Raw genomic sequence first — 27,656 nt, forward strand, 5'->3', positions numbered from 1 at the left:
CTTCAGACTAGTGTTCATTATGTCACTGATAAGTATCCTTTGTTCACCTAACACACAGTGACATTTCACTGACTCTGAAACACCTTGTTTAGTTCTCTTATCAAAATTTTTCTAACTTTAAATGTTAGTAAATTATGTGTTTTGATAAATAAATCCTTGTGGTTGAGAATTCTCTAAATATTTGCTTGAGAAAACAATGGATATTTCATTTTTGTGACTTGGATGGCAATGCAATTTTTTAACAAAGGGCTAAGTCAGTATTATAATTTATGCAGGTGAAGGTTAATACCAACCGTATACATATATACATATTAATAATGATGGTCCTATTAATAATGAATAGATATCTTGTAACCTCGAAAGATTGTCTAGTCGGAATATGGGCATTTTTTTCATATTGAGTAATTATAATTTGTTAAAGAGATAAAGTGATATTTCAGGTAATAACATTATCAATTACTATTTATCTAAATATTTATACAATGTCATTCGACCAATAAAGTAATATAGAAGCATTTTTTGATAGAAGCCTTTCGATTAAATCTAATAGTTGGAAAATACGATAAAAATTCTTATTTATTAACTGCGTGAATGAACTTCGTTCCTGTATATTATGAATAAATATTGCTCTGATTAAATATTTTTAAGCGAATATGAACGGGGGAAGATATATTTCAACAAACAAATGACACATAAGACAAACTTTCATTTTGAAAAGTCGCTAAGTAATTTCTGAGGGAAACAATTTTACAGGTCAAACCGTGACAGATTTTCTAATGTTATTTTAGGGCTACCGTGTAGCAAATGATTTGAATGTCGTTATTGTCTAACAGATTTCGTGGATTAGATCGTAAATCCCGGAATTTACCTAAAGTAGACGTTCACAAACATGTTAAATACTTTAAGAGTAGCTCATGAAATTCCGAACTTGAGGAGAAATTTAGTTCATTTCATTAATAAAAAAGTATTGTTTCACCATGGATCATACTGATCCTTTGATAACGTGAAAGTACTTACATATACTTTGGATGGGTAACGAAAATTTTCCAGAATAACAATGGCCAAGGAACTATTCTAATAAGGGTATTTCTAAAAAAAAATCTGCCTTTATTGCAAAATTATATTATATCACTTTTTGATTCTAGATAAAGCTACCACTAACATCACCTGCAGAATACAGAATTAAATGGAATATTTAAATATATATAATTTCCTTTTGTTTGGTAGCTAAAAGTTTTTTCTGTATGGAAATGGGTTTCTACTAATAAGGCGCAGTTTTACAATAGGCCAAAATTAGAAATTGAACTATGGATTTAACTCTAGTTTAAAACAAGAATAAATAATGTTGCTTCATTTTGCACGTCATAGTTGAACCCATATCAGTTGTTATTATCACGGAAGTATAAGCCAAGTTTTCCAAGAGAAACCATCCGCTTATTATGGTTTTAAGAAAGTTTTGGTTGTGGATTGATTCGGAAGGAGCCTTTAAAAGCGATACAAATAAGTATCCACACTCACGCAGTTAATTGATTTCGCTTACCCGTAACATCTAATCCAGCGAATGCTTGGAAATCTTCTATGGCTTTTGTGAAGGATCTTTCATCTAAAATTTGACTAGAATTTCCTCTGGAAGGAGCCAAATAACCATACTGAGAGAGATACAACTGAAAGAAAGAAATATTTTTTAAAATTAAGAAATCTACTAATTTGTCCACAATAAATACGATGGCAAGTTATAATTATCTAATAATTTTAGGTTAATTATTTAAACATTCAATAATTATTAATAAAATACAAAAATATATTCCGGTACTCCAAAACACAAAAACTACGTCAAACACTTCAACTTATAATTATTTGCTTTATTAATGAAAGGAAGTGATGTAGGTATAGCAACATTCCTATAATTTTCATATTTTAATATTAGTAGTATTTAACGATTGTCATAGAAATATATGTAAAATATAATGGGTATAAAATCATTAAATAACTGACAAATTACTAAACTACTCGATTCTAATTGTTAACGATCTTTTTTTATTGAGGTACTTGTACATAGTCATAGCCACCTCGTTAATATTTTTCTAAAATTGAAACTAAATATTAAAAATTTACACAAGCAATTATACTATCAAAAATCACTAAAAATCTTAATTAATTATTTCCCAGACGATGAATACATAAGTATTCGAAAGATAGGAAAATATATTAAAGTTAGTCCACTTTGTTGTTTCGTTGCCACGTTGCCAATAAGAAACCGCTAATATATATATATATATATATATATATATATATATATATATATATATGTATATATATATATATTTGTATTAAGTTAGAAATATCCACACATTAGTTTGAATTTTTCGTTTCGGTTGAAATATTTACTCAGCTATTTCATGGCTCGTGTTTAGCATTCCAATATTAAAAGCAGAGAACCACTTAAAAATCATTCCATGGGATGGACACTTTCAGGATAGTATTTACGTTACATCGTTGGTTCCTTTTGTTGTTTCACTATTTGAATAATAAAGCTCGAATAACAAACGGAAAATTGTTCCCTTCTATATTCACCTAACAGTTTTATTTATGATAAAAACTGATCTATTCATAAACTTAGTATAAAATTTTAATAGATAACATCAGCGTTGTGAAAACTAACAATATAATCACCGTAGCGAAAGTGTTCCTACGTCAAAATGCCCTCATATTAATAGTAAACCCTTTTTTCTTTGTCGCCTACAAAATAATAGATTAACAGATTGGATTCTCATGAGGCTTTCAATGAAATAATCAAGTATTTTCACAATTTATTGGGTATATGCCAAATTATAATATTAATTCATATTTTCGTCATTGTTATATAATCATTAAAACCAGAATTTAATGGGTTAAGGAAGGTATTATTGATTGATTTTTAATAAAAAGTTCAATTTTATGGTTAACAAGTTTACGCAGAAAGCTTTCTAAACGTTAACTTTTAACGAATTTATATAATTATGATATAAGCATAGATCTCTGATTCAATTGTATGGTATTCATTTCTACAGAATAAAGGTTCTCTGCTCAAAACACAAGGTTACTGCTTTGATTTTTATTTAATAGAAACTTCAACAATATGAAATTACATAGGATGTATATCATGATTCCGTGAGGACCACAAAACCGTTGCTAACACGATGCACATCATCAATGTTTCTCAGAATGACAACCGATTTTGGCTGATCTCGACATTCATAACTCCCGGACGCACGACCATGACGAAAGTCTTCTCTGGTGATGCTCCATTACCAAAAGTTTCACGAATCGATTCTATGCATTGTTGTTGAGAAATTTCTTTTTTAATATAAGAAAATCGTAAACGTAAGCCTTCACGAGTGATTTCCATTTTTGCACAAATTTACTTCTTTCAAACGTTCACTATTAACAACTTAATCAATTTCTCAATTGCCACTGGATTCGAAATGTTAATGTTCACAAATACAGTGGTGCCACAAGTCATTATCGCAACCTAATGTTCGATTGTCAAAACTAAAAGGCAGCCCTCATATTTCTTCAAATAAGTGATTGACAAAACCTATTTCACACTGCTATAATGCTGTGAAAACATCCATTTGTAATTATTCAAATCCGTCTCTTTCCTAAATCTTACGTATCATACTTCTTACATCATTCAAATTTCTTTGCTGTCCACTATGTCGTTGCATTCCATTTATTGGCACTTAGGACTTTTAGACCTTTGTTATTTTTATTGGTGAAATTTCAAATACTTAGAAAACTAAAGTATCCTTTTCTATTATATAACACACGAACTTGTAATATATGATTTCTCTGTAGCTATTATAAAAATATAATTTGAAAATTTTGAAATCTTCTATTAATACTAACGTCTTTCGAAAACAGATGGATTTAATAATTTTCACTGCAATCTGAGTTGCATTAGAGAGAATTTAGATTAAAAAGTTTTATATTTTGGTTTCAATTGTTATTTTTGTAAGCAGTACATTTGCAGATTATTAAGTTCAAAAATACTGATTTTAGCCTTCCGAAAAATTTAGATACGGTTGAATATTCAAAACAATTCTTCGATAATTTTTGATTATATGTAATTAATACATAAATAATGTTGTCACTATCGCTAGCGATCTACAACCAATTGAGTTTAATTAAAAATGGAATAGTTTTTTGTCCTTTTTCTCATTAATTGAATATTTGAAATATATTAATCTAGTTTTAACTTGAATTTTTTGCAGCATTTTTAGATATAATAGGTAACTTGTATCATAAAACATATCCATTGTATTCTTCTTATTACATTCAGTGGATTGCAATTTGTCTTTTTAACTTTGACCTCCACTTTGCAGCCTATAAAATTTAAATAAATAATACGCGTATACTGTTCAAATTTGATGGACTGATTTGTAATGTGGGCGACTGGCGTTACTCATACGCGTTCTAAGAACACTGTTTGTTTTATGTAAGAAAATTGTAGGCTGTTCCATTCATAATTTTTGAATCATCTCGAAAGAGTTAAAAATGAAAATACTGAGGGTCAATCACTGTAATAAAAAGCATTATTCTATGAATCATTATCGTTTTATAGTTGAGGTTGTAGTGGTTTTGTTTTATTGTGAACAGGAAATGACTCAAGCTGGAGAAATTTCGTCAACTTAATGATATATAAGATTTTAATATTTGTAAAATATTTGGGTATTCTAGACTACATTAAACAGGCTATATCTCCGCAGGGACAGCCCTTAACTTATAAATTTTTCATCGCACTGTATATTTATTTAAACTGGATAAACTAATCTATCCTCTATTCAACAACAAAAACTTGAAATCGGCTCATAAATATTATTTGCAAAATAAAAGGGTTTCTCGACAATTATATCAACAAGTATCTTATATCTGCCCTGTCTAATGACTTTTGTATTTCATAAAGTTTGGTTCAAAGAATTTAGAAGATTTTCCTCACAATACTTTTAAAAAGTACTTAGTTCAAGGATTACAACCCATCCTGCTTGATTTAATTGCAAGAATGGTGATAAAAATTAATTATGATCCATATTTTTTGTCAAAAATATAGTAGAACGATGAAGCTAGATTTCATAATAGTGGTGAATTTAGGCAACACAATTCAATTATTGGTCTCCCGAGAACGCAAGAGTGATGACGAAAAATATGTTCAAATATTTGCGGTATAAATGTGTGGCTCTTAATAAACGTCAAGAAATGTGGTTCCAATAAGATGGAGTGCCTCCATTCCATTTGATCGACCAACCCTTCACCTTCCAACATTTCAATCAACTAAAACTATCGTCCCACTCCAATCCTTCAAGTCCAGGATTATTCGATTATTCGAGAAGTTATCGAAATAGAGAAATTTCCAAACTGCCTGAATACAAGGGACTTCAGCCATAAATTGCCGGCAACTTGGAAACACCTTCTTCATCAACTTCGCTACAATATTACTCCGGCCATCAACACTTTCTCTAAAACCCCTCGAGAAGCCGATCTCCACAATTTAATTACCCCTTCCGCCAATAATGTACTTCCCACGCGCGCCTAAACCTCTAAACCCGCCAATAGGTCCCCTATAATTACAAGGTCCAGGCGGCTAGCTCCTCAATTAGATCAAGACCGGAAGTAAGTGTGTTAGTGTCAAGGGTGTTTTTTGTTTCAGCTTTTCATTTCCTCGGTGGAATTCCAAGGAGTAGGCAGATGGAGGCCTTGGAATCAACCAAAAAAAGGGGCGATTCGTTGCGTGGAGTAGGCAGATTGAAACCACGGAATCGGATCACTTCTTACCAATGAACGAATAACCACCCTATCCCCTCCCTTTTCATGATAATGGCTCCAAAGCGGGAGCCGAACCGTCGAGAATTTTTAAAATTCCAACGCAGTTCAACACGTGAACCTAGTCCTGTTGTCCTGACCGCGGAAACCTTTCCGAATATATATATATATATATATATATATATATATATATATATATATATATATATATATTATACAAATTACTGGAAAATTAATCACTAAACTTAATTTATATTGACAAATGCTATAGAATGAGATAATAAACAATTCGAGTTTCAATTACTAGCTTGTTCTGACAATCTGTTCCTCATAATAATATTACAAATTGTCATTGATGAAGTATGTGAGAAGAAGTCTATCAATAGAGATTCCACTACCAAAAAGAATTCACTACATTCGATTCAAATCCGATAAAAGTCAATTGAATTTGGATGGAAATAAATTATTTTATTGAAGTTATTAATATAGAAACAAAGATCGAAGCGTACAAGGTGGAAAATCCAGAAAAGCCAATGTGTGAAATCAAATTCATTGAAATATGGTAAATGCGTCATGGTGTAGAAAAAAATAAGTGACATACATATAAATCACTATGTGACAGAAGACGTGCTGCAGTAAATCAACAGAGAGAAGTGAAGATAAGAGCATCATCAGACCAAATAAAATCGATACAAAATAAAGTGCGATGGAGTGCCTTTTTATCACACTAGAAAAATAATTGCTTGTAATCCCCTATAATTATGTTGAAGAGAGAACAAAAAGCTATTGTTCATGAATAATTTTGATCATGGAATGCAAATCTCGTTGAAATTAATAATTGAAGACATAAATATTTTCCAATATTCAATGTAAATATTTCTACGGCTTACCGGATAATTATAATAATTATTGAAGCATGTGAATAATACATTTTTGTTGTTCGCAGAAATGTATAATTCAAACTACTTTAAGTGGCAGCATGAGTCATTGTTAACAAAAAATATTACGGAAAAATGTTATCAACTATGGCTGATCTTCATTTACTTTTTGTAATAGGACATGTAGTTGCTGTAAGTAGGTATACTAATTACAGATAAACTATGTACACTTTAAATTTTTTTGCAACATATATAGGTATAGGTACTTTAATGCTGCAGATTACATTGACGTCAAAGTTGTTTTTAAAGTATATATACGAGGTGTTTTCAGTGAACAGCAACTTTTGTTTACAATGTTAAATTAACATAATCAGTAGCCAAAAATTTAAATGTAGGTACTATCGAATTAATATAATAAAAATAAGTTTGCTAAATTTCACAGTTTCTTTCCATTATAATCAAATATATTTGAGTCAACATTGATTTGTAACAGAAAAATTCGATAACTGTATTACGAACACCACCTTCTCGTTTTAACTCTTTAACTCTTTTTTAATCTGCTTGTTTTAAAACGTAACATTCCCAATGCAAATTAAAAAAAAGTAAAAATAGTTAAACATTACACTTTCTTTATATATTGTCAACTTATCGCATTTTTATTATGTACGTTGAGACAAAATGTTCCTCAAAATATTATTACATTTTGCCATTAACACAATATTCTTTCTTATAAAATGAATGTTTGTCAGTGGATGTTAAAAGATATTCACTTCTTACCTAGTGGTTTGTACATAACTAGCCTTCAATGAAAAACTGTAAATAATATATTCTGATTGTCACATTAATTGAATAATTACATGGGTCAAAGAAAAAAATTTTGACACCCATTAAGTGAAAAGTCAGCTGTCAACATTCAAAACATTTATGGAACGTATACCAAATCTAGAACATGAGATTTAAACAATTTGTGATACCATGTCCAGTTTTCGAAAGATATTATCACAACTCATGTTCATGACAGTTAACATAAAATAATTATTATCTACGGCGTGTTTTGAGGTTAGTGTCCGTATGAACAACATAAATTTTAAGTGGACGTTGGAGTATAATAATATATTGGATAGATTGATAATAAAAGCACATTCAATGCTTCTTGAAATATCTGTTTATGTCCGTAAGTAAAAATTTATATATAATTAATTCATCCACACACAAAATGACAAAGATTTTACCCTAAAATCTCCACTCCAAAAGTTGATATACGTAGAAATTGGTCTAACTTCATTCTATCAGTTAGTAATTATTATTGAATTTTCTTGCACGATGGAGGTTTGTTGTTAATTTTTAGTTTTATCGCTATTTTTTTTCCAATAATATTTCAGGGAACAAAGACACGTAATAATGAATGAAAATTAATTTTATTCATTTAGTAGGTCAAAATGTATTAAATCCGAAATGGTATTTATAATTTATTGTAGAATAGGAAGCAAAAAAATGTCATCTTGTAATTATAGTTGTTCCAATGTTATGCATGATAGAAACATAATTTTTTCTAAAGCTTCAAAAATTGAATACATTAATGAAGCTCTGTTTATTTAAATAGGTATTGTCTAGCTACCTCATATCTATATCAAATCAATAAGCAGTGGTAATTATAGAAAATCATATACATTATAAATATGTCTCCGTATATTTTAATAAATCAAGGTTTTCAATGAAGACAATATAGTTTAATAATTTTAAACAGTCAACTGTAATAGTCGTGTGTAGTATACAAAATGTGTACTTTATTGTTTTACAACAGTATCTTATATATTTTAATAACTTGAAAATCTAATACATAATCATTTTAATGGAAAAAATATGTTCTCAAGGATATCACTATCTTTTAGTCTATAATTTCGTTTGTTATGATATACGTGTAACAATGCGTTTTAGGTATTAACTCCATCATATTGTTTTTATTTTGATTTTCAAATAAACAAAAAGTATAGTTTCAAGGTTTTTGTAGAACTGTTTTCATTCTAATAATGTAAGAACCATTAAATTTATTTCATTCTTATTCTAATCAAGTCAAAGTATTTAGAATAAAATATTTTGCCGAAATCTATCTTTAGATATTTCAAATATATGTTAAATCTCACACCGTGATTAGAAGTCGTAACAATGGAAATACTAAACTATTTTTAACAGTACATTAACCCTTAAATTTTTCGTTGCAGAAGCAAAAAATGAATATAGCACTCAAAAACAATTTACCGTGAACTCATAAAATTGCCTTAAAGTCATTTGACATAACTTTTAATATTTACTATCAATGTTCAGTTTATACAAGGAGAATTAAAGGAACTATACAAAGGTATGTGTTTAAATACTGAATAAGAAACAAAGCCATTTAATTTAATTTGAATACATTCCCAGAATCAGATCGTTGATATTGTCAGATCTACGTTAAACAAATCAATAGACCATTGCGATGGTGTATTCTTTTACTTATTATAAGAAAAGTATCTTTACTGCATTACATATTTTAGAAGATAAGCTTAAAAAATTTATACTCTAGCCTCCCAAGGGTAATTAGAAAAGTTTTCACTTAGCATAGGAATTTTCAGAACTATGATCGGGTTAAGCAGAGATAGATCTCATGACATGGGTCGTTGTGAGCGTTAGTCACGACGTAATTAGTTTTCGCCGCGACCACAATGATCATAGTCGCCATGAGGTACGCCCAAAAGAGTATTTCAGGAGCTGTGAACGCTGAGTGAAATACACCATGTATCGTGGGTAAATGCGATCAGTTGATGGGCTGTTTTGATTGTTTGGCTGGAAACAATTAATTAATCTTATATGGTTATTCTTGATTAATTCTTATGAGCAGCGTAATTCACGGGTTACTAAGGCTAGCAATTTGTAAACCTTGTTGGCTTTTCGACATTAAAATGGTTTATTGACATAAAAATTTGTTATAAATCTGTTTTAATTCCTCATTAATACTTATGAAAACACATGAAATCATTTACACAATAAGGGTTTATACATACAGGAACACTATAAAGTTTTAAATTAACGTACGAAACTAAAGTAATGAAGATTGAAGTATTATGGTTGAATTTTAAATTTGAAATTTCCACCAGAAATTGAACACAATGTTCGGGAAACTTTGATAAACTCTCGTTCTGGGCAAGTATCAGTAATCAGATCACAGTTTCTGAGAAGCCTATAGTAACTTTACTAAACGTTCCTATAAAGTGAACTATTGAGTATTCGATGAAAACTGAATAACTGCGATTTGAAATAAATAAAAGAGGCGTAGATTACAGATTATAGTAAAAATTATACAAACTATTATTTCAGCAAAAACTGTTGATTAACCCAATAAAAGCCGCGATAGAAAATTCGTTGAAAACAATAATGTCCGTGTTGTACGTCAAATGATCGCTAACACTGGAAGTATTTGAACAACGTAGTTGTAATTGTAACTATATAATTAAAAAATTTCAGATCATTAACTACTATAAGAACACATGTGCAAAATACTTTACTCCAAATGAATAATACAATGAGAAGAATTTACTTAGCCCCAGATGTGTGGATCCGACAATATATTTTTGTCGATACATGAACTGCCGGCACGATTTCTTCTATAATTGTTATTATTAATATAATGAATCTATTGAGCGTTAATAATCATACAATTTCTATGATTTTGTATGAGTAATTATTAATAATAACTTGTTCGTTACGTCATGTAATGAACAAACAAGTATGGTGTCCGGTTTTCTTCGATCGTAAAAATTGTACCTTGCCGAGCTTTCTCAAATTTCGTTATTCAAATTAACCGCCACAACCTCAATGTTGTATATATATATACATATATTCCGATTAACACTTTGGTTTCGAAATAGACGACGACAGGAACAATGTTTTCTTCCAAAGTTGCGTTCAAGAGTTACTAGTTTCCTCATAATTTGCTTGAAGTTTCATCATTAAAAAAAATTTCATAATAATTACGGCATTTTGGTATTCTAATACGTATTCATAGAATCGGTATTGTCGAATGGAGAGCCTGCATTTAGGTATAATGTTAGATAAAATAAATGCCTCACCTACTCCCGTTTTGCATTAAGATGCCTCTATGAGGCCTTGATAGATGCTTAACTTAATTTCTGTTAAATAAAGCACAAATATGGAACGATTTATTATAAAGAAGTGACTTGCTATGATTCACAACAATACCATCTTTCGTTCAATATCTAAATGACTGGTTTTTCATGAAATGATGATATATACACATTGTCCATGTATCAAGACATAACATTTTAGATTTCTTGCTAATTGAGTTGCAATTTGACAATATCAACGATCAATTTATATTTCTAAATTGGAACATGTACATTATTATTGTATGTAAGAAATCGCGATTGACCAATATTAATCGCCGTATCCAGACATTAAAAAAAATGGTAGTAATTTGAATTATTAAATATATTAAAAATTAGAGAGTATATATTGGATATAGTTGCTATACACTGTACTAATACACTCGTATTATAACTTTGGCTTTGACCAATGTATATGCCATTTCAACACGGGAGTAGGTGAATGTATTATAGATATTTATCGTTGATGTAATGACGATTCTCACCTTTTGCTATAGAAGTGTGTAGATGAAAAAGTTTTTTGAAGGTCGAATAATATCTTTGTAAGCCGAAAAATACAAAAATTAACGATATAGCCTGTCTAACGTATTCATTCTAAATTAGCCACATAAGAGATGAGCTATTTAGACTTCCCTCATAAAACATGTTTAAAGTTTTGGAGAGTTGCAGATATCAAAGTTATATATTTACCATTATTAACAATGATTTTTTATTACATCATTCACAACCATCGGAAAAATTATCCAGTATTTGGAAGTATGTTCCATATTCACTCAGCATATCAATTATGTTATCCATCGAGTTGGGCAAGAATTTGAAACAAAAATAGTGAGAGGCTTGAACATACGACATCATATATTTTTTTAGAAGCAATACACACTTGAAGGTATTCAATAGTTCACGAGTATATGTATGGAAATACGCACTAAGTTGAATTATACATAAAAGTTGATCATAAAAACTAAATAAGAGCTACTGTATTAAAAAAATGTAGGTGATTGACTTTTGCGTTTCGTGATATTTTAAATAGAACATTCTCTTGAGTCAATATTTTTTGTATTTTTTATAAAAACAGTTAATCTCATAATCATCTCTTTTTACTTTGAGTATCCCAAATAACAATCAAATGTAAAATCCCACATAAAATTTTGCTATTCCCTCTGAAATGAACAGATGAATACCAACAATACCGGACTTATGCATAATTCAAAGACTCACTATTATCTTGAATACCTTTGAGATTCACCCAGTAAATTAGTTTGCAAAAATGTCATCAAAACGCCTACACAAAAATCTCAGAAATTGAATTGGGCGAATTTTAAGCTCACTACAATGAATAGTAAATTTTCGAAATATATTATTCAATGTTTCCAAGAAAAGTCATTAAATATCCTTTATCTACCACCGTAAACAAAAAAAAAATTGAAATTATTCCGCCCAGATGGTGTCTCGTGATCGAAATGACAAATGACACAGCGAACAGCGAAGTTTAAGATTCACTTTTCAAAACGGGGAGTGTTGAGTATTTTGACCAGAAGACGCAGACGTTCAATGCCTTCTGAAATGGTTGTTATATTTGTATTATTTGTGAGAGTTAACTCAAGTACATACATATAAATATTAGAAACTCACTAATATGCTATTCCCATTCAAAATCGAATTATTTGTGTCAATAATAAAAATTTATTTGTTCACATTTTATGACGTCGCGAAAGTTCACATTAGTTGTTTATTTGTTTTCAAAATTCTCTCTTATAGCAAATAAATATGCTAAACGTTTGTAAAATATTAGTTAAACTATTAACCTCACATTATAGCAATAATAAATTATTAAACTGTATATAAAATATAAACACCAAAATGAAACCCGTAGTTAAATACAATATACATTCAAGCTATTTAACAATTTTGATAAATATTTTATCAGTGTTATAATAAAAATAAAGCACATAGTTCAATAAAAATTCACATTTTTTTGAGCTTAGCATATATTGTGTTTATGGCGGTTGTCATAAGGATAGCGGGAATAAAAAGAAATCATTGGATGTCAAACAAAGACTCTGATCTCTGACCTGATTTTTCACTTCTGGCAAACAAATGCTGGTGTATTATTCAGAATTAACAGTTCTACGTTGCTCTAATGGAACGATGGCGACATGTTTAGTTATTCTGAAAAAACAGGCGACTATTTTCTTTGAAGAGCTTTGTGCGCGAACAACTTTTGTTGGATTTTGCTTGTCTTGAAAGACATATAGTCGATTGTTGTTTAGTTTCGGGTTCATATGCATAGATCCATGATTCCTCGCCTGTCGCGATCTTATAGACGTCTTTCGACAGCCAAATTTCTAACTAATTCCAAAGTATGGTTCCATCTCACGGTATATCACATGACGATCTTGCAATATCAGTTTACACACAGTATTGATGTTTTCATTACCAAAAGTAGAAGTGAGTTGATCGGCACCCTGCTGTTGGTTTAGTCCATGTCGAAAGTCATAGAAAATCATCGCACGAAAATTTTCGCGAATTTCCAGGGCGTTCTCAAATAGCACTCGTTCAAAAGCACATTCTGAGTGCGTTTCCCATTAAAAATTTCAAACTTTGTGATGGCAATGTCAAATTTGACATATTCACATCACTGCAATATCTATAATGAAATCAATATATTTGTTCTTATAAATCTAATTAAGAACCAAATGTTTCTATACTACTTCTGTAGAGTGAAGTAACTCAACCTTGTTATTCTTTACGTACAAAGGTTTATCAGCCTAGTAACTATGTACTCTCTATTAAATTGCAGTCAATGAATGTTGTTATAATATTTTTAAAGTCGCAAAGTTTTATCGTAATATATTTTGAAATATAGTAAATTAGCAGCAGTAAAGCTAGAAGTATAGGGAGATTACTGAATTGCTAAGCTTCATAAATAAAGTTGTTTCTCCAAGTACGTTAAGTCTGGTATACATTGACTGTAAACATGAGTAATTATTCATTCAAATTCTATTTCCTTCACATGACATGTAATAACAAAATGTATAATTTCAATTTTATTTTAATAATAATAAATAAAAACATACTATTTTCAACAAGCTTTGCATCTAAATGAGAGAAGATTATGCTTAGATGTAAATATTCATTTCTCATTACTCTATCCTAGTTTAAATTTATAAAGCGTCCAAAGAATTTACCATACATGCAAATATCAGCAATATTCTCAGATATAAGGTTTAGTTGGACGCTGCGATTAAATATTCATGTCAGTATTACCTATTTTCAACATTTCAACTAAATTTCGATTAGATTTTTTTTAAAAACTTTATAATTGTTCACTGACACGCGTGTGTGTCAAGGTTTTAGTTGTATAATAGACGAGGTAAACTAGGAATTTGAAGCAGTACAACATAAAATCACAATATTCATTGAGATAGCACGCGCAAAGAGTTAATAAGAACTGAAAAAAAATACGAAATTGTTACAAATTCTAGACAATTTCTTATAAGTATTGAAAATCCACATATTATTGAATTATCGTTAAAAAACAGAAAACACGCTTTTATAGATAATTGTACTTAAAAGTAAAACAAATCTTAATTTAAGAATAAAATGAATGAATTGAAAATCAATGTTATTTTTACTGAACGCACTGTTTACACCAACGCTAACAATTACACTGTCTGACGCGCGTTTCGATAACCAAGTTATCGTCTTCAAAGACTGAAGGAAAACTGTGTGTTATGTATGAATATTACCAAAGGCTCTAGAATTCCAGCTTAGCAATGTTATTTTTCATAAAATCGTGTTGTACTGGATATTAATCGTTATAATTCTTTACTAGTTTTATAATTATTTTATATAGTTATAGATATTTTAATAATTTATTATATGGGGCTCTACCCATATAATACCTAATTTGTGTCAATTAAGTTATTCTATTCGTATACAGTACTAGTAGATGTTTGTCCAGCAGTAAACAGCCGAGAACATAAATTGAAACAACAGCATCATTAACGGTATAGCTTGGTATCTTGTGGATAGTGCCTGTCCGTTACATTCTATTATTGTGACAAGTATAATTGCAAGAACTAGGATGTTAATATTTTTTCAATAAGAAATGTGCATAATTTCAAATTAATTGGACGTTTTGAAAAGAACGAACATAAAATTCAGATTCCGTTACATAGATGCATACGTCCAGGCGAAGTTAATGTTAAATATTGAATGTTTCGAAGTCACGCTACAAATTAATTAGGGAGGGTGGAGAAAAAATTTCAATACCAACCAATATTCATCTAGTATGAGAAGTTGAAAAAGTGATGGGAGATAAAAACACATATTGCATAGTTTATTATCCAATTTTTTCCAAAGGCATTAAAAAAACTTTATAGATTTAATACTATTGGTAAGTTTTCAATGTTTTTTTTTTCAAGATAATTTGAAAACAAAACTGACCTTACCAACAATAAAGGAAGGTATAAAGTAATATTGCTATATTATGTTCAAGTTTAGAAGATATTTAATTTTTTTCATGATTTTTAAATCAATGTTGATTAAATCATGAATATTTGCGTTTCAATCAAATATAGTAAGAGCAGAAAACGGTTCTCAAACACTGGTAACACAACTTAAATATTTATTCTGTAGAAAATATAAAAGGTTTAGAAAATTGAACATATTCAAAAATGCGAATCATCATTTATGAGGATAGGTATTAATGGACTAAGTAGAAACTACTAATTTGATTCAAAGTTAATGAAAGGACAACTCTTCAGAGTAATGTTATCTTCTCGCAAAACTAACACAGTTTCCAAATATGAATTACATAATATCTTTATTTACCTACTTATGTTCAGGCGTTAAGTTCAAGAACGTGGAGTGTAACTAATAATGAAATTTAGAGAAATCGAAAGTGTATCAGCGTAAGAACCATAATTGTATAATCTTTAGTTTTTGTGTCAATTTTGACGAAATTTATGTTCGATCTTGCAGAAAGTTGTTACGATCAGTAAAAAAAATTTAAAAGTTCATGAGACCGAAAAATTGGCAAACGTGATGAAGTTTAGATTTTTTATGATACTCTAAATAATTCGAAATGAATATCTGAGAACAAAAAATATGTGTTGGATGAACAGTTAATAAATCTTTAGTGATTGAAAGGTATACAATTTTTTATTATCAACAATGAATTTTCAGCATAATTTGAATACAAGTTAATTAAAAAATGAAGGTATATGATTGGTTCGTTGGCAATGCTCCATACAGTCCGGGTTTTGCTATGAAATAAATCTGCTTATTCTGTCGTTAATAATATTCAATAACCAATCAATAAATTATTACTTTATAAGACTTCCTCGTATGTAAATCAATAATACGTAATTCTTTGTAATCATTTTGTTTTATTACAGAGCTATTAAACTACAACAAACAAATACAAATATATTCATGTGCATTATCCTTTTTCCAATTCTTATTCTCGGTGTGATGATTATCAAGGACGATCGCAGGAACAAAGTATTTTAGCGAAAACAAAGTCTGAATATTAATGTTAAATAATTTTTCTGTCAACGACCACTGAACACAGTTATAAATGTTATAGTCCGGGAGGCAGCGACCGTTTTTGATAACCAAAACCACAAAAGCTGAAAATTTGTCCTAAGCTTCATTTGGTATTACTAGTAAACGAATGGACCTCCAGCTCGCGGACTTCCGGGGGATGTTGCTGCGGCTCCCGGACTATTAAGTTTAATTCTTATTGTCAGGCACAAACGTTATAACTAAAAAGGAAATGGAAAAAGTTAAATGGGAGTTCAAACATGAGCGTTCGAAAAGGGGGTTAAAAGAATCCTTAAATTCATTCACTTATATCTTTCGAGATACTTACTTTGCGAAAAATATCACATTATGCTTTGTGATACTAAAATACTCATAATTCAACGGAATGTTTAAATAAGCAATAGGAATGAGTTTGAGTTAGTTAGAGCTGGCTCAAATTAATATAATTATAAGAATAATTAATATAATTATAAAACAATAATATAGTGCTCCTATTTTTTTATGGAACTCAAGTGAACTAACATGCCCAAAATTATACAGTGCATATAATGTTACGAAAAATAATGGCTTGTACAATGTTGTAATAAATAATAAAACTATGTAATTTTAGCTGGAGACTTTGCTAACCTGTTACGACTCAGAAATCTGAATTACGACTGCTTCAGGTTGGGCAGTCATTAAAAAAATATATAAAACTATTTTTGGAGCATGAAGAAGTTCCTACTGATGTAATGAGAAATATTTCAACACGTGGAGTGAATTTTCCTATAAAAGTATGAAAAACAAATGATATAGGCTTTTCAATGTAAACATTTCAAAAAATTAATGAAAATACTAGCAGTGTAGCAAGTAGTGAAATAAATTTGGACGTTACTTCCCAGTTATCTTATATGTTATCTCAAAAAAAGTATTGTTTATTATTGTTTGACTTTGCAAAAGATCAGTAAGGTAAATATCAGATAATGTCACTATTTATAATACTATTTTTATCAATAGATAATGATGTAAATACTAATTTTCCAATTATTTCAATTATCATTCATATATCAAAATTATTTTCAAATTAATCTTTATGAATTTGAATTTATTTTATTGTATATTATTATTCACTTCACTTCCTATCAGTATAATCACATAAAAATTTATCATTAAATCAAGCATACTACTTTCTAATCAGTCGTACATAAAAATTTATAAATTGTAGAATTGAGAGAAAAATAGAAAATCTGCCAAATTTGAATTCATATTCTCAAGTTCCCCAAATTAAAGATTTCTAGGACTTTGCTTTCTCACAATAAATAAACAATATTTTTATATGAGTACGCCCATGTTGCAATGTAAAGATCAATATCCTGAGAGAATAAACAGGTGTGAGTGTAGGCGAAACAGTTCTTCCGAATCATTTGAAACTGACTCAATAGATTACTATCATGACTGCAAAAAATTTTATTATTATAACGGGAAGTGATGAATAAGATGGACACTCACGAGTTTTATAATCGAAAAATATTCAATACATATGAAGGAAGGTATTAAAAAAGTTAACATACAAAGCGGTATTTTTCATTTGCATCTAATACCATTTCTTTTTTTTTAGTCATCGGTGATCAATAGGGGGTCTATAATAAATGATTAAAATCTGATTACCATATTAAACATCAAAATTCAGCAGAATAAATTCATCCAGATCTGGTTCAAGTCTACTACAAGAAAACAATTAATAGATATAAGAACTAAATGAAAATTATTAAGAGCGAGTGGCAGGATTCTTGTGTTTCGGCATAAGAATAATACAGATATCAACAGAAAATTTAATTCTAAATAGTCAAAAGTTTCATAAACATTGAGGTAAAGATATAAAATAAATGCTAATATAATTTCAAAGTCACTTGAACATTTTCGCCTTCATCTCAATTTTACATTCTGTATGGTTTTAGGTTTAAAATTTTTAAAAAACGTTCAATTACTAATTTATAATAGGAAGTTCCTTTATTTGTTATGTCGGTATATTCCTTATAAAAATATTTTAGCATACGTCAATGCACTATTTACATTCCTGATAATTTTGTTATCTGTGTGAGTCATACGACACCGATAATATGAATAATATAAATGATTCGTACATAAAGATGACGGTTGTGACTTGCGTAATTACAAAATTTTTGATAACTGATTCACATGAAACAAAATCTCTTTTGTACTAATTCCATTATTTGAAATTTCAGAGTTAGTTTTTCTCGTCTTGTAAATGTTTGATGTACATATAATTATGCATTCTTACATGTAAACATTTCTGTTAGACTGACGAAAATTAAAAAAAAATGTTAATATATTTGGAATATGATCAGGTTGCACTTTGAATAGGTAAATGAGTTCTACTTTTTGTCTTTTCATAAGCTGATTACTCATGTCATTCCATTTGAAAATTTCAAGAATATATGTTACATAACGCATTCAAGTTCCCAATTGAAAGATTAACTGTGTTCTTGTTTTTCCCGAAATTGTTGTGATAAAAGTCTTACCTTCATTCAATCTTGCAATGTAAGAGGGTACCTCTATATTTTTCTTACTATGACAACTTAAATATTGTTTTTCTTTTACTAACCAGAGATTAATATTAGGTATAAAAATTCTAAAGATACATGAAACATAATAATTATACAAGGACGGCAATTTGTGAACTGAATAAAAAAAGTATCATTTCTAATGTAACGAAATAGAGAAATTTTTTGGGGCGAATTCGATATTTTTAACCAGAGGTATAGGAGATTTCAATCAATGTTTTTTCTGTTAACCAACCAAAACAAAAATGTAAAACAATATCCAACACTAAGCAGTTGAGACAGTATTGCACATAACATATATACCTAATGAGTAGCATTACAAGTGTTAACCCAAAAGGAATAATCTTTTGACTTTTATTTTTTGGTAATATAATTTGCGACCCCGTAGCTGAATACACTCCTGCACAGGGTGGTGTGAATTAACTGTCTACTCCCCATCATATCCCACGCATGTTCGATGGAATTGAAACTAATGACCGAGGTGGCAACGGCAAAACATTAAGGTCAGTTTCTTGCAGAAATTCCATGGTTGTGTGTTTTCTTGCTGAAAAATGTCGTGTTGGCTAATATCTATTCAGGAAAAATTCTAAATGGGTTTGTAGGACATCATTATCATAACGCCCAGCTGTCATACAACCTCGAATGAACAGAAGTGGTGATCGACTACTTTGAGCAATAGCATCTCAAACCATTACTTCAACAGTTCTATACACGTCTCTTTCAGCAGCAAACCCATAATTATCGCTATTCACGACGGAGTCTTACCCTTCTAAGGTTATCAGAATCGCATTTTGTTGCAGAATACGACATTTTGCCTCCTAATTGTGCCGATCTCTATACTATTCAAATGTTGACAGTGGTCCGTACATATGACAATAATAGATTTTGGGTTCTAAGCATGATCACAAAATTTTTTAACAATATTAAATTAAATTTCTAATGAAGGAAAACAATTCGATCACAATTGTTAGGTCACATAAAAAATTTAGAGGCGATTCTATGTGAGATAAATTCTAAATAAAAGAAATTATTTTGATTATTTACATCACAGTCAACGATTATTTGATTTGATTTAATGACTAGAATTCTTTTAATCACCTCGTTTTGAATAAAATTTACAAAAACAACTTCTGCAAAGATAATTGTGTTTTTAATGTGGAGTTTGGTTTTATTTGGGATAGATATAGGAATATTTTTAGGGTTTGGGTAGCATCGCACGTATGTGCGTACTATATATCGCGGATGTAAACGTAGAACTTGAATGACAAATGGCTCATCGGAAAAGTGTAATTAAGCATAATAAAGCAAGCAGAAGAGCGAATGCAGATGTTGCTGCATTATCCCCTATCGTCGGCCATTTGACTAAGGATAAAATAACAGGAAAACCGCAGAAAACCTGTGGTACCGACGAGTAGTGAGATGGGGTTTGGTATATGGATTTCACCTAATCGGTGAGGAAAGCAAACAACTTTGAGGTAGACCGCTGCTAGTAGCCGAAGAGGGAAATAGGGAAGTTTCCTATTGGTTGTAATGGGTATCAGGAACACTGATAGATTAGAAGTATGGATTGTAATTGAAATCTCTATTTCACGTAAAAATGTGATGTGATACTTTTACCAAAGTGAATATGAATCTAACCATTAGCATTAAATTACATGAATTATATAACAGATCTATATTATTTTCCATAATAAAATGCTCTAGTAAGTTATTACGATTATTATGTAATGGAGAATAAAAAAGGTATTATTGGTACGAATTATGAGTAAAAAATAGATCATAATAGCACAAAAAGACTATGGTTATATTTTCGCAATCGGCAAGAATAGACCAGAAACAAATAATTGGCGAGAAATTGCTTTATACTGTCAAGGTCTGTGGTAATAAGTACATAGAGTGAACAAAAACAAATATTAGTACTTTCTCTCTCTATCTCTATATATAGTTTTATAAACAATGTAAGGAAATGTTTTACATACAAAAATGAGTACCGCCAGACTTACCTTGAAAACGAAAGATCAATATGTTGATTCTTCATACAAATTTTAAAACTAATTCATTTTCAAGTAATTAAACTTACATAAGAAAGATTGCTTTGTAATTATTCATTCCGTATAATAATTCCCATTTTAACATACCTTTCTGAACCGCAAATCACTATAATATATAATATTATATATGTTACTATAATCGAAGTGGATGTGATGGTGTGATTATTAAAATGATAATCGACTAACTAAGAATTCGTTTACTGCCTGTTACACAAATTCACATATTTTACGACCATAATGATGTCTCTATTCTAAATCTTATGAAAGGTCAGGACAATAATAAACGTACTGCACGCCATTCTCTGTCAAGTAGAGCATTTTAATAAGTATCAGATAGAGGAAACATTTGTTCCTCTTTTTTACGAATGACAATAAGTCCGCAAATAGGTTGAAATTACAATATTTAACTTCATTCAAAAATAGAACTCTAACTAAAGTGGGTTTAAAGGTTAAGTTATTTATAAGATTCAAATAACTTCCAATAAAGCTTGAAGATGGAACTTTGTTTTGCTTTTTCTAAATAAACTATTTATGAATAAATTTGTTTCTTGGAATGTTTATAACGCGAACTGAAAAATAACTAGAAAAAACTAAACTTATTTTCTAAAATAGCTGACTGAATCACATCACAAAGTCATTTTAATATTTTTTTTAATATAAATACGTTATACTGATTTTTGTTCCTTCAACTGACTGACAATTTCGTATTGAGTTTAATACTAGAACTCTTATTTGGAATTAGAAGAAGAAATTAATAATGTATATCAAGAAGAAATTAATAATTCACTTTTTGACAATAATTCAAATTCGTTTTTTCCTTCTGATAGCCGTATATATCGACCAATAACTGTATTTTTTTTGTTTTTCATTTTGTATTACCTGGATTTGTTTCGATTTCTTGTGTATAATTTTTAAATAATATTGATTTCACTAGCTACATTCATCTCAGTAATATACATTTCCTTATTAGTGACATTAAAATTTTCATACGCAGAAAAAATAACTTCTTAACATGCTTTAACAACTTTTTGGCAATATCATCAATATTTTTATAGCAGGCTATAATCGAGTCCTATCGCGGAAGCGACCGTAGTGTTTATTAACTGTACTGCAATTAGTGTGAGGTCAGAAGAAAGTAGAGTAGCACTAAGAAGATCAACGTTATCGCTACTATCGCCACATCAAGCCTTTGGTGACTTTTCAGACCGTCCACGATTAGTTTTTACTTAGGCTGCGGAACACTGAAATCAACGGCGTTGATCCAAAGAACGACAGCAATGGGAGGTAGAAAGGCGTAAGATGGTATCCACATCTATAGAAGTGTAGATAGCCACGATAAACACATTATTGATTGTTTTTTAAATACATGTTTACATGCAAATATTATCATTTCATTCTTGATGTAAGGCTATCAAACTACAAAAAAGGTCGATAAACTTCAGACTTTAGATAAAATCGTATGAAGCTACTGTTGTAAACTAGTAATGTCACGTGGATTTCTGACTATGACACTGGCAGTTATATTTTTTTAAATTATTCCAGTTGAAAATCCATACACCGATAATATAATAGTAGTAGTCCAACATTTCTAAATATCTAGCTTTGTTTAAAACTACCGTTACATTCCTGTAAACTCTATTATTCCTAATAATTTGCGTATTAGGAACAGCACAGTAAATTACTATAACGTATAAACTCCTAAACAGCATATTGTATCTATTTAGACAAAAATATAAATAGATAATTGTATCACTATTTCAACAGAACAAAAATCCGTTATATTGTCATGTACGAAATACCCGTGCTATGGGAAATTGGCTTAAATAATGAAATTCTGGCCATACCAAACAAAATATATTCAACAATTTGAACATCTCGCGTTTATATTGTTCGCAACGATCATTATTTTCAAGCAAGTTTGGTATACAATTCTACGAGATAAAATCAGTTTCACAGTTCATTGTATGTAATTTTGATAAAGAACTTCTGCAAAGTTTCTAAAAACAACAGGTGAAAGAAATTAAACCGCATTTTGATCAGATAACATCAGTGATACAACTTGTGATATACTTATCTGCTTAGTTTTTCTCGAAAACTATACATAAATAAACTCGACATTTCAAAGAGCATACACCTTTCATGGTCTCTTAAGAAACGAACCAAATTAGAGGTAAAAGAACTTTATAAATACTGCAAAGATGTACAAGGACAATTTTAATTTTCATTTTCTTTCATATGAATTATTCACCAACATGTGCCGTTATGGGATTTATTATTCTATTGATGCTCGATTGTTTGTATTGTATTTAAAATAAAATTCAACTGTACTTAATAAAATATATACAATTGTTTCGTGAACATATTTTTTATATCTTCAAGATTACAATGGTTTTTGACAGGTAACACGAATCAATTATTCAAAAGTAAGATACAGACTCCCCTCAATTATTAGTGTGAGATTCAATTGTCATCTAGATAGCTCTTATTTTGGTTTGGTTTGACTAAAATAATTTTCGAAAAAGGTCAGCATTTAAGTGTAAAGTTTCACAAAATTTAATTCATGTTATGTTTGACCGTGTATTACAATAATGGAGCAGGATGAAGAGTAGATTATAGTTTGAATCTGCATGCATTACCAAAATATTTCCAACTAAATCTGACAACGTTGCAGCAACAGAAGGGCCGACTCCTGCTTTGAGCTTTTTCAACGATGACTGTTGGAAAGGGTTGTTAAGAATTATAAATGACACGCTGACAAGAACGTTGACAAAATATACTCCTAGAGCTTTTTTAGAATTAGAAACTTTAGGAATGGCACTTTTAAGAAATGAATATATAAATCTATAAAGCTATTAAAATAAATTAAAGATAGATGAGTTCACGTTAGTGTCCTTAACATTCATAATTTTGGTTACCAGTACGAATGATTATAGCCTCATTATATCAATTTTGACTGATCTACAATGTAAGTTGGAATTTCTGGAACCGTTGGTGATATCCATACTGTACTGTTTACTACAGCTACACCAACAGTCACAATTATGATGTCTGACGCGCGTTTCTATCACCAAGTTATTGTCTGCGGAGACTGAAGGTTTACCTTTTGGTAGTGTAAACAGTGACAAAGACAAATACATATGTACTATGTAATGGAACTTTTTAAATAAACTTTCACCAACTTCCACTTACTAAGAATCGACGAAGAATACGAAAATAAATTAAAACGCCATTACAATTTTATCATGTGAAATGATTTAACTATTAAAATTGATTTCAGTTTTATCCAGATAACAAACAAAAATAATTTAATGATTATTTTAAGAACTAGAAAAAAATCCCAATTTGTATTTACATACTTTTCACGTTCATGTTAATAACTTAAATCTAGTTTTAAGCAATAAATGATTATGTTCACAGAAATATTCTTAAGAATCCTTAAGTAATTTTCATACTAACAGAATATCTAGTCAACGAGAATAGAAAAACCGATTATAAATAAACTAACAAATGGAACGCAGAAAAACAGAAAATAGACAATAGCGATTTCATGGTAAGAAAACATATATAAGTTTTAGTGCAACTCTCGTATTTCTTAGCCTCCTTGATATTACAAACGATAATACACAATAACACATAAGAGTCGCGGAATGGTACAAAGAATGACTCATTGCAGACAACAAATAAATAAGAATTGTTGCTATAAACGTTACTACTATTACAATTAGCGACTGTGACACATGGTCTTAAAATAATATCCGCTGAGATATAAAATACATTTTACGATTTTCGAAGAAATAATGTCTGTGCCAATGCGTCCATATGTTTTGGATGGCATGGAATTTTTGTGGTAAATTCAAAAAGTTTACACAAACCCTTTTATTTTGTCACATTAATTACAAATGTTCTGATAATTTCATAAGAGTAGTGCATCTTTTCAAATTACAAGTAAAAAGTTGTTCACTACACCCGTCTTCTTTAAATTATTCATTTGCCTCCTTAAATTTTAAAATTCATTTATATGTCTGATGACATACATTTTTGAGTATGAATGACTCGTGGATAAGAACTGAGATAAATTTGAGCCCTTCATAAAAAGTAATAAATTGGTCTGCTTTTGGAAAACGTGTAATGTTCGAGGTCGTTAAATATTAGATATACCAGGGCGGTTCAACAGAAGAGTAGCTTTTCAATAAAAAAAGTTGCTATACTATAGAATATATTGAATTTTTTAATATAATATTCTGTTAACTCCAGCGAATTTTTTAGGAAGCAAAATACCCATTTTTCTCTGACCTCAACAACTGTTTTGCTGTCTTGGGAGGAAGTTCTCTAGATGAAGTCCTCTGTTTCGATTGTATGTTGTACCCAAGTTTCATCTACTGTGTCATATAGACACAAGTAATCATTTTACGTCCTTACGTCTGAACATATACAAAAATATCAAATTGCGAAAATGATGTCAACATCTGAAAAGATGCTCTTCTAATGAGCCACCCTTGTATGAATTAGATATAAAAATATATTTTGTATATGAAATGAAATTATAAATACTGGTCTCGTTCATTTGTAACCCTGATTTTTATTTGCATCTATTTGTAATGATATATGTAATTGTTGACTGTTTTCAAAGATTGTAAAAAAATATATCAATAAGTCACGAGTTTTACCATTATTTACACTAAAAATAGTTTTTATTTACAAAACCTTGTTGTACTTCGGATTCTTCACATCACTTCAAAAATTATTAAAGTTTGTAATATAATGAATTTTTCATGCCTTTGTTTTCTTGAAATAGATTTAAAAAGTAAGTATTGTTTTATTTATTTGAGAAGCACTAACGAACCTTGATATAATTCAAACTTAAGATTGGTTATATAGCTCGCGCTCTTCGAAATATTTAATTGAATAAAAGATGCTATATCTACGTGTTTTTATTTACATAAAAAACTGTCTAGTCAAAGTCATGTGCTCGTATGAATATCGATAAAATAATGACGAAACGGTGTTTAGTTCGTACCTGTCACATACTCATGACGTATAAACATATTCGTAGTTCATAGTAGAAAACAAAGTAAACCATTAGAATTGTCACAGAAAACCAACGCTAGAAAATAATAATAAGAATTTTAGAAATTTAGAGGGTAATTGAGTTATTGAACATTGAAGATTTTATACGTTTTGGCATTTCAACATAAAAATATCTACTTGTTATTAAACTTTGGTCCAAAATTTGAGTAATTCGTTCAATGAGAATTATTAAACATCTAGAATCTATTAATCAACTCAATGCAAATCATGAAAAAAATTGTGCACGAAAGAAGTAATAGAATTCAATAATTTTGGTAGATCATGTACATTTGAAGTTACCACCAAAAAAATTGAATGCGACGTTCGGAAACTGTGACGTTTTGGATTAAGCTTTGCAATCAGCTGAAGTGTCTAATCTAGGATGATAGTTTCCGAAAAGCACTAATATCATAATCAAGTAATTTGTGTACCAGCAATGTTGTAACAGCAGAAAATAAATGAAGTAGGAAAAAAACTGACGAGGTTAAAGGGTCAGCTGTTTATTCTTTACGTAATAAGATTTGAAATGTTTTTTTTTCGTTAGTCAATTAACGGTAATGTGAGCTTTTTTTAAACAATTATTTCAGAAATTTATCACTAATGGTTTTTGAGGCTATTGACTCACGATTCATACTTAATTGTATCCATTCACACTTAACGTTTTATATTTTCTAAATATACTTGAGTATGTGGTATTGATACAAAACCATACTAATAGTATAACGAAACTATACCATTTATATTTGAAATAAACCTCTGAGATAATTTTATTGTATTAAAATCCAACCAATACAGATCACTGTTAGTTAAAGTGCATTGCATGACAATCATCAAGGATTTTGTGCAAATTATATATACCCGGAAATAGTTGGATTCACCTTGATTAGTCCACATATACGGAGGAAGCACTTCCTTGGTGACAAATTTAACTAAGAATTTTATTGACTCTGGGTGATAAATACATGGTCAAGGTTCACAATATTTTTTTATTTGTTATAAAAAATATCCAAGAAAATTATGGCTAACCCGATTTGAATAAAAAATATACGAGGTGTGGTTTGAAAAATATTTATAAAGATAATCAATATAAAAAGAATATCACACATAAAAGTGATTCTCCTGATTTTACGGTGAATAGGTAAATTCGGTTATGGTATTATGAATATTTTCAACAGAAACCACTATCATGGTATTAAATTTGAAATGCATTGTGATGAAGCATTTCGTCAATAATTATTTCATCTACTGTGAAGAATAATTCCTCATTTTTAAACACTTACTCTATTTCATGTTGTGTCTGTGGTAATGCTCATTTGGCAAATCATCATATAATCATTGTTTTAATATGGGGAGGGGGTTGAGGGATATTTTAGGTTTGGCCCAGATATAGGAAAAATTTTCTTCTGCAGGGCTGGAATTGTGGTAGATTTAGGAGGATAATGTGGTGTGGACTGAAATGAGAAATTCACCAGGCTTACAGGAAAATTGCAGAAAACCTGCAACACCGACGTTCCATAAACTTCTACAAGGTTCTAAATATGTAGTACATAAATTTTCTAATTATCTAAAAATTCTAATAGGAAATGT

The 27,656-nt window shown here is 29.7% G+C and overlaps 1 protein-coding gene and 1 long non-coding RNA gene across 7 annotated transcripts in view; one reads left to right on the plus strand and one right to left on the minus strand.

Moving 5' to 3' along the window:
- Positions 1-27,656, minus strand: part of LOC130891403 (matrix metalloproteinase-14-like) — a 48,990-nt gene that overhangs the window by 16,797 nt on the left and 4,537 nt on the right. For 5 of the 6 annotated variants that reach the window (XM_057796148.1, XM_057796130.1, XM_057796165.1 and 2 more), the window contains exon 2: positions 1,541-1,664. In XM_057796148.1, coding sequence (XP_057652131.1) covers positions 1,541-1,664 — 124 coding nt within the window. Of the gene's footprint in view, positions 1-1,540; positions 1,665-7,454; positions 7,582-27,656 lie in introns of those variants that run through there. The other variant, XM_057796173.1, reaches the window with a different exon arrangement.
- Positions 7,608-27,656, plus strand: part of LOC130891553 (uncharacterized) — a 51,278-nt gene continuing 31,229 nt past the window's right edge. The window contains exon 1 of the long non-coding RNA XR_009058920.1: positions 7,608-7,851. This is a non-coding gene — a long non-coding RNA (uncharacterized LOC130891553). The remainder of the gene's footprint in view (positions 7,852-27,656) is intronic.

This window comes from Diorhabda carinulata, chromosome 1, assembly GCF_026250575.1.
Source record: "Diorhabda carinulata isolate Delta chromosome 1, icDioCari1.1, whole genome shotgun sequence".
In the NCBI taxonomy this organism is placed as follows: domain Eukaryota; kingdom Metazoa; phylum Arthropoda; class Insecta; order Coleoptera; family Chrysomelidae; genus Diorhabda; species Diorhabda carinulata.